The sequence below is a fragment of the Porites lutea genome, chromosome 2 (assembly GCF_958299795.1).
Source record: "Porites lutea chromosome 2, jaPorLute2.1, whole genome shotgun sequence".
In the NCBI taxonomy this organism is placed as follows: domain Eukaryota; kingdom Metazoa; phylum Cnidaria; class Anthozoa; order Scleractinia; family Poritidae; genus Porites; species Porites lutea.
In genome coordinates, this window is record NC_133202.1 from 26,522,772 (window position 1) to 26,543,463 (window position 20,692).

Below are 20,692 nucleotides of genomic sequence, written 5' to 3' on the forward strand. Positions count from 1 at the left end.
TTAATTAAGAAAAATATCAAACGCAGTTATTACATTGACGTCCAGTAAAGTTCTGATTCTTTAAATGACTACGAAAGGATGCAAACTAGAGATTACACAAAGACCACGCTACATGTAATGTACAGTCGAAACTATATCAAACAGCGTTCCTCAACTTAGCGGCCAAATAAATCACTGAAAGCCAGACCTCAAGTAAGAGGCCAATTGTCCCTTCCCCTAGACCAAAGTGACTGCTTGATCGACGTTCGGTTGTACTTGTAAGATAAAACTTGAAAAAACTGAATGTATCGATGGTTGTCGTTTGGGGGTAAGCAAAATTAAAACATTTTTTGTAATTCAAAATATTACTCCGTTTTCTATTGACTTAAACAAACAATGCACAAATAAACAAATTACGAATTACAAAAGTTCTATTGAATATTCACAAATAATACTCCGAAGACGATCCGTTTGACTGTCCTTCACTTTAAAAACCATTATTCTAAATACAAGGATTATCATCATTACGATCGTCCTCATTTTAACATTACTTATTTACATACTTGTCTTTGTCTTTCTCCTTCTCCGCATCACAAGATTGTAATCACCCTAACGGTCAATTTATCATCTTTATCATGCTCTACCAAAACAGTTTAGCAGTTGCATTTACCTTCCACACATTGGACAGTTCAGCAGCACCAGAATCAGCAATAACGTTCCACCTCAAATTAAGCTCAGTTAAGGAGGAGTTGACGGCAAGAGCCTGAGAAAGAGATGCAGCACCAGCATCACCAATGCTGTTCCTACTCAAATTCAGCTTAGTTAAGGAGGAGTTGACTGCAAGAGCCTGGGAAAGAGATGCAGCACCAGAATAACTAATACCGTTCTTACGCAAATTCAAATTAGTTAAGGATGAGTTGACTGCGAGAGCCCAGGAAAGAGACGCAGCACCAGAATCACCTAAACGGTTCTCACTTAAATCCAAATTAGTTAAGGAGGAGTTGACTGCGAGGGCCTTGAAAAGAGACTCAGTACCAGAATCACCAATCCTGTTGTCCCTCAAATTTAAATTAGTTAAGTAGGAGTTGACTGCGAGGGCCTTGAAAAGAGACGCAGCACCAGAATCACCTAAACGGTTCTCACTTAAATCCAAATTAGTTAAGGAGGAGTTGACTGCGAGGGCCTTGAAAAGAGACTCAGTACCAGAATCACCAATCCTGTTAACCCTCAAATTTAAATTAGTTAAGGAGGAGTTGACTGCGAGGGCCTTGAAAAGAGACTCAGTACCAGAATCACCAATCCTGTTGTCCCTCAAATTTAAATTAGTTAAGGAGGAGTTGACTGCGAGGGCCTTGGAAAGAGACTCAGCACCAGAATCACCAATCCTGTTGACCCTAAAATTTAAATTAGTTAAGGAGGAGTTGACTGCGAGAGCCCAGGAAAGAGACGCAACACCAGAATCACCTAAACTGTTCTCACTTAAATCCAAATTAGTTAAGGAGGAGTTGACTGCGAGGGCCTTGGAAAGAGACTCAGCACCAGAATCACCAATCCTGTTGACCCTCAAATTTAAATTAGTTAAGGAGGAGTTGACTGCGAGAGCCTGGGAAAGAGACGCAGCACCAGAATCACAAAGCAAGCTCTCCTCCAAAACCAACTCAGTTAAAGAGGAGTTGACTGCAAGAGCATGGGAAAGAGACGTGGCACTAGCATCACTAATCGTATTACAACCAAAATTCAAATACGTTAAGGAAGAGTTAGTTGAAAGAGCCAGGCAAAGAGACGCAGCACCAGATTCACTAAGACTATTCATCATAGGAACAAAACCGCAGCACGCTCCACTTAAACCTTCTACATCAACTTCCAAGGGAATAGTCAAACGGGTAAAATTAAGGTGCTCCCCTAAGGTGTGAACAAAACTTCCGTACTCCGATAAACAATCTAAGGCAAATAAAAGACGTGACTTGTCACTATTGATATTTACAGCCATACTTTCTACGAAAGACTCTGCTGTTTTCTCACTCGTTGAAGCTAATATTCCAATCGTAAATAGAAACACTTGTTTCAGCTCATAATTATACCTACGGTCAGTCACTACTGATTCGCAGTTAATATCTCCCTCAATAAGTTTGCAAGCAAGATAAAAACCAGAAAAGAATTCTTGAAAGCTCTTATGAAGAAAGGCGTACCGGATTCGAGCTCTCCTCTTACTGCCAGCAGCCTGAAGTGAAAGGAATCCGAACTTGGATAAGGCAATGAGGCGAGCGCATGATTTATGCTGTTCAAAATACAACTCTCCTTTTCGAAGAGACTGTAAAGCCATTTCTCCAAGATATAATAAGTCTTCTTTATAGACGGCCATGAGGTCTTCATTCTCGCTCGATAATCCTTGCTTTTGTTCATATCTTCTTAAAACACAAAGAACAATTTCAATGTATAATTGGGTTCTGCTCGTTGGAAATACGCCCTCGAAATCCTCAAAAATAACACACAGTAAAGCAGTGTTTAAGGGATTTTTTGTCAATTCGCGCAGTTCTTCAGTCTTTTTTGACTCAACTGACCATACCATTTCCAAAAGTTTGGAGGCTAACTGCTCTTTGTTAATGTTTTTAAAGTATTGACGAACAAAGCTTTTTGCATCTTCCTGGGTAAATCCTACAATCTCCCAAAGAATGTCACAGTACCTCCAGACTTTCCTTCCAACCTCATGACGTGAGGTGAGAACAATGTAACAATCTGAGAGTTGTTTACCTTCAACAAGGTTAAAGATCATTTTGAGTTTACTAGGATCCGCTTCGTCCAGTCCATCGAGTACTAAGAGAACCTTGGACTGATTTTCACGAATAAATTTAAAGAAGCATTCCTTGGCTGCATCATCCATTTCCTCGGGAAGAATTTGATCATCAATAGCTTCCCAGATGTCAGATTTAAATTCGTGGCATTTTAGAAGCAATAACACTTCAATCTCTGGAAAAGAAGGGTCCCATTCGTTCTGCTTAGTTGCCCAATCATACGCCAGCTTTTGACAGTAAGTGGTTTTTCCCATACCAGGATCTCCTTCGATCAAGACTGTTCGTGGCTTTTTTTCTTTCCCTTCTCCATTCTCCATTTCCTTTATGGGCATAAAGATGGCAGTCATATCGGTTATATCGTCATTAAGTACTCCTTGGGTTTTTCCTTTACCCACGATCCTTAATCTGGTAAAGATATCATTCATATGAAAGCTAAAATCTTCTAACCAAGGGACGGGTAGAAGGCGTTGTTCACGTGTTTTGAAGAGCTGACGGATCTTTTCAATGACATCGGAGGTTGGGTATGACAAATCTAGACCTAGAAAAAAAGCAGTAATTACTCGTAGTCTGGTTTGTTAAACTTTCTGACGTGCTTCAAAACTCTTGTCTGCGTGGCAAGCGCTCAAAACTCAGTGAGGCCGTGAGACAGGGTATAATTAGAGTGGGGAAAACGCGAAGAGCATCAGTTCTCGCTCATAGAAGATTTTCCCTTACAAAAACAAAGAACAAATTTTATTGAAAATCAACATTATTTCTAATTAAATATTTTCCCGCCCGCAAATAGCCTAGGAACTAATCGAGGCGGGAAAGGGGGGGGGGGGGGGGGGGAGGGGCAAAGACATTTATAACATAGCGCGAAACAACTGCTGCCAGGTCTTCTCAAGAAGCCGTAATGACCAGCCATTGTTCGTAAAAGGAATATAAAGTAGGATGACAGTTGTCTTCGCTAAAAAACAAGTCTTTTGGATTTAAGCGAATCCAAACCTCCACGACTTCTTACGAACATATCAGTATTTTAACTTTAGGTGGACTACGTTTGTTTCTGCTTAGTTTCCACTGATCGTTAACAACGAATAAATAACCAAATTTTCTTACTCAGTTTTACAGAAGGAAGTTTCTTTCAAACTACACGATTGTAGCCAATGAAATTGAAATTGTTTTTTCTCTTTCGCGCGTCATTCAAAACGCAGTTTATCAAAAAGCAAGCAAGAATTTTTGCCACCTATGTTTTAAAAGAATTTGCTCATGCTTTTAGCTGTGTGTATATCGAGTTATGGATGCACTTGGGAAGTTTGGAGAGCACTCAAGAAGCTAGAGTCAAAACTTCCCGCGTGCATCCATAACTCGATATACGCACGCTAAGCATAAACAAATTTTAAATTTACAATTCAAGGTTCTAGTAGAAGGACCAAATAACAATAAAGGCAATACAATATTGACAATAAATAGAATAAGCCAAAATAAAACTTGAGTTGATTGATTTACGATTAGATTTATTTAAAGAATTTCAATCTGAATACCTCCATGATTCTCAGACAAGCCTTCCGTCTCCTGAGAAACGCTGTCGGTTACTTTAAATGAGCTCTGGGAATTTGAAGAGTCATGATCTAAAATAAAATGGACGAGAAAAAAACCTAAATTTTGAACACAAGAAATAAATCACGTATGTAAACGTATATCATGTGAAGGGTATGTAGGATGGTTATGACAGCCCTCCATCCTATAAACATATATGACAATACCTTTGAAACTGTTTCAGTAGAAATGTGAGGCACGACGCACACCAATTCAATTGAATTGAATTGGCTGGTTTTCTGTTACCCATTCAGTTCAAACATCTATTACGGTATAATTAAAAAAAAAGTGTCTAGCATACTTTCTCTTTTGAAAACTTCAACTAAATTGAGTCAATCACAATAAAAACAACTTCTGTAGCAGCTGCTACTGAACAGCAATCATGGCACAAAGTTTTAGGGCCATCTGTGAGTTTTACTTTTGTAAAAACTACCGTACAATTCCGAAAGTAACGGCCCCCGTTACTTTCGAATGTTGTAGGCAAAAGGGGCCGCTCCTTTAGGGTAGCCGTTACATTCCATTTATGCATGTTACTACCCACATAAACAAATCCACAATATTAACTAAAAAGAGGCCCTGAATGTAGGTCGACAGACAGTTATGGATGCATCTAATCGCGGTGTTACTACTTTCGGGTTGACCGTCATGGTGAGGCCGTTACTTTGGGGATTCAAAAGAAACTTAAAAAATAGATGTTACTTTCGGGTAGCCGTTATTTTCGGGTAGACCGTTACTTTCGGAAGTCTACAGCAAATGGATATCATAACTTGGGGTAAAGCAATACCAAAGATAGGAGTATGTAGGAACATTCGTTAAAAACTAATTATATTTCTATTTAATTTCTTTAATTTGATTTGAATTATTTATTCCGGGCATTTGCTAGGCCCCACTATCATCAGTGCTATAAATACTGCCCAGGTTAAAAAGTACACTGTTATTACTATTATACGATTGACCATAAAGTTAAGAGGTTATATGTTCTGGGATGTCTGCAAAACTAAAGGGGTTTTAAAAAGTATGGAAAAATTGCTAGATCCATCGCCTTTTAATAATTATTATATATAAAGTCTTTCCCCGTTAAAAACCTAAAAATTGGCAGATCCACCACTGTTTGTTTTAATCTCTGGTAACTGAGGATGGTATCCCATAAAGGCACCCGAGCTGCTAAAGGTCTACTGTAAAGCATACCTTCCTCCTTAGAAGCTTCTTTAGTTTCCAGTTCATTCAGCTTCTCTTTGATGTCGTCTTCTACCTTCTTCCACTGATTGAGAAGTTCTCTGAAATGTTCCTCATCGAGGAATTCAATGTCCTGGTCTTTCATTTCATCAATGACATGTCCATAATCCGCTCCTCCCAACCTCACTAGTGTCTCACGGATATGCTGCCAGTAGCTACTGAATACAGTATCACTTAAAGAGCCTTCCGTGGCATGTTTGGACACGGCGCTCATGAAGTATTTAATACGCGCAATGTCAGACTCGCGACTGGTGTCTGCTGTAAGAGGAGGTGTGTCCCAGCCAGCGAGTGGAGGACTCAAATTACAGATTGTCCTAAGAAGCACTATCAAGAGGGGGATATCAAAGCTTGCAGATGACACTTCAGTGGGTGTGGCAGGGTACAATTTACTCCAACGAACTGAAGATAGGACTCTATTCTTTCGCAGTAACTTTAGTCTGGAGTGCGCCGGGTCACGTTTCAACAATTCTCGAAGGTTCCCCGGTGGAATAATGCTGTCGAATGTATCTCTTAGCACTCGCGAGCCTATGCTGATCAGCAGACGACATAGACGAGAATAATTGGTTTTCCCTTGAGTGGACTTTGAAACTGAAGAGGAGCCTACAACAAACAACAAGAATCACCATTACATTCTGTCCTAATTCCTTTCACTGATCAGTTAATATAGACAGTACTCAAAAATAAATAAAACACTACTATTCCAAAACCCTGTACAATTAGCAATTACATAAATTTTAGCTAGCCAGCGTAGTGGGCGCTTGAAAGTAGTGGGTACGGCAGTGTCTAATACGGTGAGGGACCTGACAGGTAACCCAGGCTTTGTAATAGTACCACAGTACGGTTCTAGTAAAATTACAGTGTTTGTATGGGGTAAAAATACGATCCTAAAATTTGTGGGAAATATTTCCTTCTCCAAACAGATATTTTGGAAAACCAGGGGCACCCAACGACTGTTTTCTGTAAAATAACTGTTCGGAGAAGGAAAATATTGCCTAGAATTTCCAATTACTTCAGGATGGCTAAAAATTTCTGGATGACCGTTCTATTTATGTACAATTTTCGAAGGCATCTAATAACTTTCCTACGGTTTTCTGAAGTTTAATTTTTCACATTTCACTCCCGGATTCAAAAATGTGATGGAGAAAGGAATCAGAAAAATTCTCACTGTCGTAATACGTTAAATTACACGTAAAATTTTCCGGAAATAATACTTAAGCCCTTTTAATTTCGAATGGGCTCAAGTTCCCCTAGGATTACCGGCAGGCACAAACTTTATAGCCCCGCTTAGAATACATTTCTAGATATCTACAAGGGCTAAGGATTTAAATTTGTTTTCAATGTTTCTAGGAAGAAACCGTCGTTGGGTGCCCCTGAAAGACACTTTTGGTAGCTTTTAGGCATAATGTGATCCAATAATTTGTACAAAGAAAAGTACGCAAATAGCACGAGTACTCACGTGCAGCGTTTTCTGTTTTTCTTTTCCATCTCTAGAAGTTTTTATGTTCGTGAACTTAATATACGGAGAAAGAGCGAAATCCTAGACCAGTTCAAGACAAACCAAACCCAACCGTTCTGCCTGAGCGGTACGCACATGCAAGTGAACTTGCAAGTGCAAGTTATCGTTCATTCAAGCTTGCGTGTAAGCCATGGACTTAGAAAAAAACGCCCAATTCAAATAATGTTCACGATTTTAATGAACAAAGAACACTTTTAACCAGCAACACCATTCAAGACTAGTATTATGCTGATTATTATTAAGTCATCGGTGATACCTTCAGGGTCTACAGTTGTCCTCTCCGTTCGCTGAGAAGATTTATCGGTGGATGGAAAAATTCTGCGCTTTGTTTCTGAAGAGCTCTGGTAACTTAAAGTATCATCTGTTGATAAAAAAGAGTAGATAACAAGGGGTTGTTTTGGTAAATGCGATGCATGGAATAACCACATAAGCCAGTGAACTGGGGATAAAGCATATGATAGATGGATTCGGTCAATATGACTTTACCGCGTTTGCCTACATGTAACATAAAACTTTGTAATCGCCTTTTTTCAAGATCTCAGCCGGGAGAAAAAAGGCAGTGGATATTACTCAAATTTGGTTTTGTTTTTTTATTTTAATTTCTCCTTAGAGTCCACGTTCTATAATTCCTCTTGCAATGTATGAATAGTTTTTTTTTTCATATAAAAGAACATTGACATTCATATCGTAAACCCAACTGATCATCTTGTCAATGAGATCTTTTATCTGTTTGGCCCAGTTGTATTTCTTGCCATAGGATTCGCGCAGAGTTTCTGCTTCCTCAAGCCGACTTCTCCTGTACTTGAACCAGATGGTTTTGATAGCAGAGGTCCAATCTGCCGGTTCCTCTGAGTTCACTACATATGTTGATCCAAAAGGTACACTGCGTAAAGCTTCTCCAAAACCGGTGTTGCGGCTGACAAGCACAGGGAGACCAGCTGACAAGGCCTCCAGTCCTGTCAATCCAAAGCCCTCTGTTCTTGAAGGCATGACAACAAGATCCACTTCTTGAAACAAGCGCCTTAGACTCTCTCGATCTTGAACAAATCCTCTTACTCTCAAACGACTTGGAGGGACACCACATGCGGTCAACCGTTTTGCTATTTCTTCGTGTTTTCCATCTGGAGCCCCAACAAAGACAAGACGAGTATCTTCTAACTCAGCAACTGCTTTCCCAGCGATGTCAAATCCTTTCAATTCGAAATCCTCTACGTCTCCACGACCAAACACCAAGACACTGTGTTGTTGCCTTTCGTTCAGAGCCTGCTTCACAGCCTCAAATTCTACAAATACTCCTGGAGTTAAGTCAAGGACATTGTCATCTTTTTGGCAGCTGCGAAGATAGGAGCGAAAGGCCTCGCTCAACTTGGGACCAACCCCAACAACATGATCTGCCATTTCACACAGTTCTACTTCGATCTTGTGCTTTTCCTCGCCTTTTGAAATTGGATCTGAATAGTTTTTGAACATTCCAAGTTCCTCTGGGTCTGTGTGCACCACTTGAACCCATTTGCACCTTTTAGATCTTTTAATGATTTGTGCCTGTTTACCGAGTTTAACTCCATGACCTACGATAATGTCGATTTGCAAATCTTCAGGCGGAAAGCAAAGCCAGTCCAGTTGCTCAAAGCCAGACAGGGGGGTTGCTTCAACGATCTTTACGTTATACCTCAGGGCTAACTCCTTGTCCTCTTTACTGCATTGTGGTAAAAAGAAAGTGATTTCCACTTCAGGGTATTTGGCCAACTGAATGGCTAACTCTCTGTTTATGGTGGAAAGACCCCCTTTGCTTGATCCCCATTCAGAAGCCAAAATAGTGACTTGCACTTTGCGGGAATCACCTACTCTGCAATCCCGTGACTGAGGTTCCCGTAAAGAAGATGCCATACATCAAAGCTGTTATACATCTTTAATAAAAAGTAAACACAGAGAATTACTTATGATTATCTGGGAATGCAAGGGTACCCTCAGGTAATGCAAAAGCTTTTGGTTTGTTAAAAACGTTTCTGGTTCAACAGGCTGAGTTATTCCAAAAGGTTTATCCGCTGGACATGCTGATATTGATTCCATTTGTTTGAATGACTTGAATCTGTTGGTAGCTGTAGTTATCAGATTCATCTCTGCATTCCTGCATCGGGAATGAACAGCGGATTCACACGCGAGGTTGTTAAGAAATTTCTGCCCAAGTCAGTTTTCTTGAATTTGATGTAAATGCCTTCAAAGCAATTTTATCCATTTAAAGATTTTATAATCTAACCAAATGCAGAGAAGTTATCATAAAAACATACTGCTCATTACACATGCAGGAAGTTCAGATTTGATGATTTGATACCGGCAGCACTAAAACATGGAATCCGGAATCCAGAAACGGAAACGGAAACGGAAATAAAAAAGGAAACGGAAACGGAATAAGGAATCCGTGAAAGAAGGTTCCAAGCGATCGATTTGAAAAAAATATATATTAACAATGACAATAAAATAAATAAACAGATAAAAAAGACATAAATGAATAATTGACGAGATCAAGCAAAACTAACTACGAGAGAATGACAATTTGACTAACAATAGACGACTGTTTAACTGTGACAATAGACGGATCGAAACGCACCAATTACTGATTACGAGTCTTCATAGCCAATAACATCAAGGCTTAACTGACAGACGACCAATAACATCACGACGTAATTGACCAATTAAATCAATAACCAGAGTATAATACCATCAACTGACGTGATACAACTCACTTTGACTCTGAAGATGACTACCGCACAGGTTCTCGAAACGTCAGTCACTGTCAACAACAACAGTCCTATTCAGGACTACGTTCATCCGGACGATCAAACTCAACTTACTTTTGAAATGACTCCTGGGTTCAAACCTTTCACAATAAATAAATAAATTAACTGAGTAGAGGAGACTACTGTACCACTAGAGGAGTCGATTCCGGTGAAAAGACTCTTGATACCATTTCCGGCAATGAATGCAAATTCTCATGGGACAGCAAATAAAAAGGAGAAAAACGTCACTTACAAAAACTAGTTCCTTAAGAAAAAGGCGAGTTACATGCAGACAGACTTCGTTTAAATCGACAGAGGCGTCGTTTATATAACTGAAAGGCGTCGCCGTTAAGTTTTTCCTGAGTGTCTTTTCTGGGTTGTCTTCAACAGTGTTCAGTTTTATTTATCAAGACAACTTACTCAAGAGAACCATGGCATTGTGGATTCCAAAGAGAAGAGAGAATTGTGCACGCATTCGCTTGATTCCGCAACTGATTACATCAAAATAATGCGCCATGTTTAATAAGCCTCTTCAACAACAATACGGACGTCAACGTAAACCAGAAACTCGTAAGGGGTTGTTCAACCTCCTAGATGAGTTTCTGCGTAAACTCAATTACCGGTACACCAGTATCCCATCAGTATTTAGCTTGGCGAAAAAGTTGAACTTATTGCTACAACACCGGAACTGTGGTCACGTCACGGTTCGGTCATGTGTTGAGTGATTCAGTTTCGGGACAATCACGTGGTGTAATCTGAGGCCAACTACTACTATTCTTGACATTTAGCTACAAAGGTAATTTTTAACTGTATTATTCAACCCATAAACTCGTGAACAAAATTACTCGTAAAATTACTTTCATCGGCCTTTCACTGCAATAACCCACACTACGACAAACCTTATCAAGACACAATAACAAGAGTATATTTAAAGTGCCCATCACCAAAAAATTTTTATTTTATCTGAAGCTATACCTTATTAAAATAACTTCTGCGAAAAAATTTTGCGATTTGAACAAAAGCCGATTTTTTTACAATTTTTTGAAGTCTACATTTTTGCGGTACACCCGCGCCGCTGATCACGCAAACTGGCAGGCTTACTTATGACGTCATGTGACGTAAATTAAGGAACTCGCATTACCTTGACTTCACCAGCTGTACACAAAAAAGATCGATTACAAGTAAGGATTGAATCGCTATGTCTTCGCAAGAAGAAAGTTTTTTTGAAACAGAAAATGAAAAATCAAGAAGTGAAGACGAGACCATCGAGGTAGAAGCGGTCGTATGAGAAACAGAAAACAACATACAAGACGATTCGCTCGAGCCGTACGCAGACGAGCCTTTAGCTGATCAATGGCTGCAAAACTGACGGCGTGAACAAGCCGAAAGAGATCAGTTGGAAGAACTTAGAAGAGCTGGAAAAGAGTCTTGAAAACGGCGTTCGTGTGGCTGACTGGTAAGTTTTCTTGATAGTTCTGCGGGCTACTGCTTTGAACGTTCAACAGCAACAAAAGAACTATATATCTTCTACATTGCTCTCGAGTCAGTTTAGAAGCTTTTCAATGTTTGTGGCATTACTCGCGTCTATATTTTACGTTTAGGTGTACTTGTGGAATTTTTAGCAGTGATCTGTTCATAAACATTAGGGAATGCTATTGCTGCAAGGAGCTGGAAGGCTGTGTTGAGTCCCAGTCGAGTGAAGCTGTCCGCGAAGAACCCTTCATTTTCTTTACTTCTCGGGGTTAATTGTACAACTTTAATGTAAAACTGATATTGACCTATAAAATCTGTTCTTCAGCAGAAGCATTTCTTTTACATTTGTTGTAGATATATACGATCAATTGCTTGCCGGGAGTTTACGAGACTTGTCTATGAGCACCTGGGGAAAAAAAGGATACCTCTCCCTGCCTGTGCATATGCTGCTATTCAGAAATCAGTTCTTACCAAGGAGGACGAGCAACTAGCTGGTTTTCAGTTAGAGGAAGATTAAGTTCCCCTACAGACATTCATTTAGTCAATGCAGCTGAGTGCATTTAAGTATGGGTAGCATGGAATTTGGGGCTGTCACAAGTTGTATGGCCACATGATGAATTTCTTTATCACATTTTTTCACATTTTTTTCAAGTTTTTTCAATGCTATGAACATCTTGAGCCTGAACTTGAAATTAAGGTTATTTATTTCAAAGTTGTAAAAAGCCAATTTGCTTTCATTAATTTCCATCCATTTAAGGAGACTTGTACCTATTCCCCTGTAGTTTAAACTTGGCACTAATTTTTTTTTCAATGAATTGTAATTATCATTCATTGCAAATTTTCCTTCCTTTTCAATGGCTGTGTGCCCACCACATGACCTGCAAATAACTGCCTACAAATGATGGTCTACTCAAGGACAATGTCATCCAACTTTGCTTTGCTGCAAACAAAAACACTGGTCATTGAATGAACAATATTATTGACCTCAGTTATTGCAAAATATAGTGATTTGTCAGTGTCTCGAAGATCAATAATAAATATTATTTGCCTCAGTGTTTGGCTTTCATCTGCTCGCCACTGACAAATCACAAAATCTTGCTCAACATTGTCCAATTATTGTTAATTTTTAAAATCAATATTTTATCAGGAAGTTGCAATCTTCTCTTTTATTAAACTGTAAATAACAGTAGTGAAGACAAATCACACATGGTGAACTTTGCTCTTTGGTAACAGTTCAAAATCTCTATGCTCCATCTAGTAACTGCTGTCTGGTTTCTGTACAAACATACCAACCTTTAAAAACATTTCGTTCAAGATGACAATTAAATGCCAAGGGCCTTGGGATTTTTGACCTATGGCAATCACTCTAAAAAGTTAATTCTTTTCAACTTGGAAATCAGGACAACCAAAAAATTGAGGATATTGATTGATGTGTGGTCATTTGAAAAAAATTTCTTCAGGAGTGTTGACAATAATATGACTTATTTCACAACAGAGTGCAATAATTGAGTAAAATTTCTGACTACCGGTAGATTAGGAGATCAACTTTTTCTGTAAAGATTCCCTAGTATTTCACATCTGTTTATATAACAAATCACTTTTCTTCCATTTTTATGCAGAATAAAAATGTCTTATTCTTTAATGTTTCTTGGACAATTTAAGACGGCACTATGTCCTCTCATTGGCTTCTTGCATAAAGAGCAAACAGGGCGTGCTCTTGCAGGCCGTTCTCTTTGTTCACCCGATGTCTGATTTGGCACTGCAATAAAAAATGTATTGAGATAAGGATAGATGATAGAATAAAATGTTTCTTTTTCTGACAGAGCGAACCTTCATTTAATTATAATTCTTTGCTTATGCAAAGGACCCTGAAATGACTTACTTCTGCACAGTTGTCTAAACATCAGCAAACAAAAACAAGTCCTCCCCAGGACTACACTAAAGCAGACAATCATACAACGATGCAAGAAAAGACTCCTGGGTTCAAACCATTTGCTAAAAAATAAGGGGATTGATCACCAAGCCTCCCCTCAAGGGAATTGATCAGCCTCACTAGGTTCACCCGTCATCAATCTACAACTTTAGATTTTAAACAATGCTGCTTCAAGTTCCAAAAAAGATACCAGATGGTGCTGTGGGGGGAACAGCTGTTGTAACCATGTTCATCCTCTTTTCTCTCATCCTGATGGCCTCTTCCCTGGGTTGTTTATCCAGCATGCTGTTCATTGGCTGAGGAACCATTTTCTTCATGTCATTGCATGCATCTTGAAGTTGCTGTTTGCTTATGGTCATGTAAAACTTGAAGAGTTCTCCAACATGGTCTAAATGTTCCTTGAACAAAAACAAGGTAATAATTTTTGAAGAAGTATCAAACAAAAAAAGTAGAATGACATTTAGAAAGCTATTTTAACCGTTGGATAAATGGTGGTTAAATACCAAAGTTTGGCTCAATCTTGCGGTTCCGCACAGTTGCTTCGCCATTCTTGAATTTGTGGTATGTCAAAAATTTGATCTTCCTGGCCAAGCAAACCAAAAATAATACACTATTGTTCAACTGGCAAATAAACCATTAATAAACTGTAGAGTCTTTAATGCTAGGGGAGGTATATATAAGATGCTATTACACGGTCAAAAAGTAACATTTTAGCCTACCTGCAGAACATTCCAAGATAGGAATAAGCAATAATCTTGGGTGCAAAGAAGTTAAGGACAGAATGAAACCCTTCCAGGCAGTCTGTCTGGGCATACGGGGATGCTTTCATGATTCCCTTCTTCAGGCTGTCAGAGGTCAGGGCTTTCTTTACTTTCTCATATACTAAGTGAGCTAAAAATAGAAATATTGTAATTAAAATAAAATAAACTCGTTTCAGAGATTTACTTAAAAGTAAAACAACAACATGGATCTCCAACGGGGCAAGTGTAAACAGGGCCTTTGACCTATGTGAGGCACTTTCCTGATGTGAAAGTGAATAGATATTATCATAGTTGTTCTATTGAATCTACAGTAAGAGTACATGACCTGTAAGAAAAGCTTTGAAATTTTCACAAATTTAATGTAAATGTCAGGATCTGCCAAAAGAAGCAATTTCTTGAATTTTCAGTATGATGGAAGAAAATATTAATCATGTTTAACAAAAACTCGACATATGCTACACACAATTGACATTGGAGGCAAAATTATGTTCAGTTTTTCGTCTTGGACAGTTAAAATGGAATATAGAGCTTAAAAGACATGTATAATACAAATTACACATACCAGGATTGATCCATGTCCTATGATCACAAACAGACTGCCTAGGACTTAAAAGAAAAGCAAAAAAAAAAATCAAACAGCATCTTACCACTTCTAGCTGCGTCCTTGATGAAGGACTACAAAGGCTCGACCGTGAAGCTGATGTTGATGGTGCAGACTCGTTAAGTGTTCTCAAACGAGACTTTGCAGATCTTACAAGGTGTTATAATAAACAAAAACAAGAAACTCTGTACATATATCGGAAAGGAGTCTGAATCCTTGCCATTTGTAAAACCACCAAAAGCACGTGGTAATAAGTAAATTTTCACACATTTGCGTCGGTTGCTTACCATGCGCTTCTTCCTCTTGGAAGGTGGTTCCTCTGATTCTTCTTTCGCGTGTATTGTAGGAAATACACAAGTTCCTATATCTTCGGACCTCAGTGAATGTTTCAAATCCGAATCGAGGCGAAAGTTGAAGTCGTTCTCTCTAAAATGAAGCGAGCACAAGGAGGACGTCTTCCCCGGAGTCCAATCTTTCCTCTTCGAAAGCACAAAGTCGACCCATCGCTTTCGCCTTCTTTCGGCTGTGGGGTAAGTCGACCCAAAAAACGGTATTTTATGCATACTTTTTCCCTTCTTAGGGTTAGACACATTGCTACATCTCGCCGTAACGCACCTTTCTGGCATTTTGACCTTTTGCACGGGATAAAGTGAACTTTCACGAAAAGAAACCTGCCAGAACTCTTCAATGTTTTCCTGCGATAAAGTCACATGTTCCTTAAAGTACGTCATATGACGTCACACTCCGAGAGAAGACTAAGACGAATGGTGTGTAAAATGGCGGCCAATTTGAACGTTTTCAAAAAATTGTAAAAAAATCAGCTTTTGTTCAAATCGCAAAATTTTTTCGCAGAAGTTATTTTAATAAGGTATAGTTTCAGATAAGAAAATAAAAAATTTTTGGTGATGGGCGCTTTAAGGGAACTGCCAAGAAAACTAAAACAATGCAATGTGAAATCCTTTAATTCGGTTTAATTTTCTATCATTGATATTTGATTCCGTATTCCGTTTCCGTTTTTGTTTCCATGATTCCGTTTCCGTTTCCGGATTCCGGATTCCGGATTCCATGTTTTAGTGATGCCGTCGAAGACCGTGGCGGAGGGCGTGCGCAGGGTTGGCCAGAATTCGGATTGAGTTAATAACTTTTAGTCTCAAAAAAGGTAAGACTTTATTTGGCAATCAGACAATACCGTCGCAGTTAGTGTTAAGTATATCCACGGTGCTGATAAAACAAGATTTTAAATTTTACCTGCCTTTTAAACGTGGCACGTTGTTTGGATAAATCACTTTAAGGCTGGAATAGACATTTTAGCAACATTTACCCAATTTAATAATTCTCATAAAAAAATGATCGGACAGTTAATGGAGCTCTGTACAATGGGGTGTAGAAAGTGCACAAAATAACAACTAGACGCGGTACGGGTAACTCATGCCACTTTAGAAATGTCCGTTGTTACCTAATAATTACATCTAGATAAGCAAAGCAATACGCTAAGTTTGAATGTACAAACAAGGGTTGAACATTTTGTTGACTCAAGCACGCAAAGTCACAGTAAAGGAGTAAAACAATGATAGTGCTGTAGCTGCGCGCTTACAATAACTAGGACACGAACTCATTGATAAGAATGATTACAATTATGAAATATAAGTTTAACAATAAATTGACCGAGCCTCTAAGACAGCATTCATGTCGAAGCCTCTACAACAGTCGCTTAATCTTTGCAAATTAGCAACTTCAAAGCAGACACTGAAAGACTAACCTGTATATACACTCGCAAATCATTTAACAGAAAGAAAGACGATGGGCTCAGAAAAAGCAAACGACGGGAGGAAATTGAAAGCGAAAAACGAAGTAGTCAGGGTTTTAGAAAAGGGAGGATAACATCATTGTTAGGAAGAATTAGTCACGTCAGGATTCTAGATCACGCAATCGATAATAAATTTTACACAAGGAAATCATCACAACTTTTTTTTAATTACAGTCTGTTGTTGTCTGATGTTAACTGAGAAGTTAAGGAAAAAAAGGAATCCGTAACTAAATAGAAAAATATTCAGCCCAGATAGTTTTGAGCTTCGATTTTTTGGACTGCAAATCTCGACTCCAGTCAGAGGAAGGCCCCAGTCATTTGAGGACAATACATTTGACTTTCATTGTTTTTCAGAGTATTTCATTGCTTTTGTGACTATCTCATGCAAGTCTTCGCATGGCTTCGTGTAAACGTAGATCTGAATTCAGTATGGCCACCAACGTGAGATTTTTTTGAACGGGGAAAACACCTACAAACACGAAGTTTTAACTATAACACTCACATATCGGACAGGGGCACCAAACGACGCTTACCTCCCAAATGACTTGAAAACACTTTTTAGGCTATCCAGAGTACTTTTGGATCTTTAGAAATACACTCTAATCACCGCTAGTAAAATTTATCTATGTTCGGTTATCCTAAGGCAACTGGACTGTTTTCGAAATTACCCAAGGCTTCGGTATCATTTTCCCGAAAATTTTAGATGCAAGTTAAAGTTTTACAACAGTGGCAATTTTTCCGATTCCTCTTTCCATCGCATTTGCGAATCCAAAAATTTTAGGTTTCCTTTCTCTGCGAAAAATAGCATAACCTGGGGAGTGAGGTGCGAACAATTAACCTTCAGAACTGCATGCCAACTGTCGTTGGGCGCCCCCTTTCGGAATCCTTTGCAAACGTAGATGCACCACTAAATCTACCAGTATTTAACATTTTTGGATTAGAATCCAAATGATTGTTCAACTGACGTCAAGGACAGAGTTTACCAGCGACTCACAAACGCGTATACGGAGTAGTAAATCACAACAAGGTAATCTTGAGCTAACACGCTCCAATTCCAATATGGCCGGTCTACGACAGTTCTACAACAAATACCTTCAATGCCTCCAGGCTCGACTTGCGACATGATTTGTAACACGAAATACCCGAAACAATAAACAAACACAGGTAAAACAGTGGTAACATAAGACCATAAAAAGTAGCTTGAAAACTGGAAGTGTAGATCGGAAATTCAGTGTCAGACACGAATAAACCGTGAAGCCATAAACCAGACGACATTCAAGATTCATGTCTATACCGCTCAATTTCTTTTTTACATTCGTTTAGACTTTGAAGAATTATTGAAGGATCAAGATCTTTAACACTAACCTGTATCCGTGTGTAGCAGAATTTGTCAAATGAAAGCACACAGCAATTGACTGATAAAGGCAAGTGTTGCCCTTTCCCACCAAAATCCCAACTAAGACAAGTGGGACGGAGCAACAAGGAAACGAATGTAAACGAATATTTTTAGGTGCGTTACATGACGTCATCGTTCAAATAAGTCACGAGAGACATGTCACCCGAAGCTTTTTAAATCTTACTAAACTGTCGTAGAATCGTAAATGTCATAAAGGCAGGATTTCAATGGTAATTGTATGGATAAGATGCTTAATATTCAGATTTTTTAGAAAGTGAACCGGAAAAAACCACGATTTAACCAGTCAGTTGTCGGATTCCCCATGTTTGCCAACTAAATTTTGCATAACTATTGACTTCGATTTCTCTTGAGGTGTCTGTAATACCCAGGAGAAACTGGAATAATGGTTATGAATTGTTATTATTTATTTATTTTTAGTGGGGGGCCCGGGGTGGGGGGGGGAGGGGTGCGGAAGAACGAGGTGCATTATGGTCTATATGAAAATAGTGAAAAAACGCAGTGGTGAAGAAACATAGCAACCTGCCAAAATAGCCGACTCTCATCGCTCCTCGTAGCTGTAACGTTTCTTACATGCGATGAGGCATTTGTTTTGAATGGGGGGATTGAGTAGTAAGGTCAGATGACGTTAACAAGTATGAAGTGATTGCAGGTCAGGATGTTTCGAGAGAGAGAGACTCTCTGGCGAAGGGGAACCATGAGAACTGGCTGTAGAAACAGGAAAATGACAGAAACAAAGATCGTTGCCGCGAATTCAAAGAAAAAGAGATCACAACAAAATGAAACAACTATGAAAAAGGTACTTTTTCCCTTCCCCTCACCTGCCGGAAAGCAAATCTTGAAAAAAGATCACTTTACTATGCAAACAAGGCTAACCCTTCGGAGGCAATTATTTGTTAAAATAACTGAAGAACTTTTCATTTTTTATTTTTCTTTATTGTCAATGAATCAATACAGGAAAAGAATTCTACAAAGATGTGTGGTGTTTATGGCTTATGTGGACTCAGTGAATGATATAAATACTACATATATATATTAAAAATTTAAAATCGTATGAGAAATGTCTTGAATTATTACGAACCTTAGATTCCAACAATATGAAAACAATACTACAGGGAAAGAAAATAATTTAATGTTATCTTACATTGAGCAAAATTGATATAAATGTTACTGAAATTTAGTGTTTAGAATTTTTATCCTCTAAACACAAACAACTAACCATAAATTCCTGTGATAAAATGCTTCTTGGCGCTGATGAGGGAAGAGTTGACAAGTTTTTATGATGTTTGCATACATATGGAGTGAACGGGGGAAAACTCTGGAGAGTAGATAGTGAGGATTACTTTGTAATGTGTTACAATATGTGATCAACAGATAAGAGTTTTACGTTTCACATATGTAGACTTGAACGTTATACAATAAACAATGTTAAACACTCGTGATTTGTATCGCGTCTGGTCCACTTTGGTCCCATTCAGTACCAAGAGAAGCTTATTGAAACAGACGGTCCCGATGGCAACTGTGACACAATGATCCCGCGTTGTTCAAGTTACCGAGTTAGTTGTTAGATTATTATAGGAAGTATTGGCAGTAAGTGTGTCATTTCCAAATGAAGAGGACTCGTGCAACGAAGGCAACGGAATAAGAAACCGTACGGCTACAGCGCCGCCTAAAATTATCAGAGATATAACCAGAGGGATAAGTCGCTTTACAATAAGAGCTCTCTTTTGTGATGAAGTAAGATTGTGACTTCCTTTTATATCAGCTGTTGCTTCAGATTTAATCTCTTCTTGATGACTATCTCTCTCTGAAGTGCTCCCATCATTTGAAAGTAACGCAAGTCTAAACTGAGAGTTACCAGCATCGACGTGATTAAGAAACAGTAAAGACGAAGTTTTGCTGATCCAGCTTGCAAGATTTAAGTCTGAAAAAAATCGACACATAAGTTTACAAACATTCTGTATTAAGCTGAAGGTTCGGGCTTGGAGGATAAAAGTCAACTACTAAAATAATCATGAGGTAGCAGAAATGTTTTGTTAACTACTTACCGCAAAAAAAAAATCACAAAAAAATCATTCCTTTTAGCAAAATACGGTTTTTACTAAGAAGTGTGATTAAGCAAAAGTTCATTTGAATGGAAACATTTTCGGAGAGACATTTTTAGAGTCACGCAACTTAAAGCAACCTTGATTTGGTGCAAGACAGGTCTGAACGTAAGTGGTAAAACGCGTAACATCGCTCTGCAGCGATGTTGCAAAACACGTTGCACGTTTTTGTTGCTCATTTTTAACGTAGCTTTATTTGGTCTTGTTATCAGAGGCATAAGAGGAATTCCTTATCAGTTTTACCCCCGGCCCCTGTACATAATCATCGAACCTCTGTGTTTTTCGGCGGACTGTCCAGCGAAATGACCATTTAGTAAGTTTCCAGAGGATAAATCTTTGACAGTCTTGGCTCCTGTTCTTCGCTGTGCCTGACAAATGAAAAACCATCATCAAACTAAGCAATGTTTCTATAAAATCCTAACGGTCGGTACACAATAGGCGACAAGAGTTGAAGCAACATGTGGCGGCGACTTTTTGCAGCGACAAATCGCTTCGTGTGTACTGGAGACCTTTTGTGAAAATCTTTGTGGATGCAACAGAATTTTGTCGCCGCAACAAGTCGCACAATGTTTTTTTTTGCGACTTGTTGCAGCGACAAAATTCTGTCGCAGAGACAAAGATTTTCACAAAAGGTCTCCAGCACACACGAAGCGATTTGTCGCAGCGACATATGGGTGCAACTAGTCGCCCGACCTGTACACACTGAGTGATCTGTCGCCAACT

General features: G+C 38.9%; 2 protein-coding genes, 1 long non-coding RNA gene and 1 pseudogene across 3 annotated transcripts in view; all 4 read right to left on the bottom strand.

The window, feature by feature from the left end:
* LOC140925927 (uncharacterized) overlaps positions 1–20,692 on the bottom strand; it is a 227,480-nt pseudogene that overhangs the window by 37,399 nt on the left and 169,389 nt on the right.
* LOC140927948 (D-inositol 3-phosphate glycosyltransferase-like) lies at positions 7,705–8,985 on the bottom strand. Its single transcript, XM_073377656.1, has one exon. It carries the CDS (start codon positions 8,983–8,985, stop codon positions 7,705–7,707), a length of 1,281 nt encoding a protein of 426 aa, XP_073233757.1.
* Positions 12,893–13,850, bottom strand: LOC140926775 (uncharacterized). The gene is made up of 3 exons (XR_012164469.1): positions 13,785–13,850; positions 13,472–13,669; positions 12,893–13,107 (listed from the first exon to the last, which is right to left on the bottom strand). It is a non-coding gene; the product is annotated as an uncharacterized lncRNA (long non-coding RNA).
* LOC140927960 (multidrug and toxin extrusion protein 2-like) overlaps positions 18,829–20,692 on the bottom strand; it is a 22,657-nt gene continuing 20,793 nt past the window's right edge. Inside the window, exons 17-18 of the mRNA XM_073377666.1 lie at positions 20,241–20,337; positions 18,829–19,788 (exon numbers count right to left, since the gene is read on the bottom strand). Of these exons, the coding sequence (XP_073233767.1) occupies positions 19,409–19,788; positions 20,241–20,337 (477 nt within the window). The 3' untranslated portion in view covers positions 18,829–19,408. The remainder of the gene's footprint in view (positions 19,789–20,240; positions 20,338–20,692) is intronic.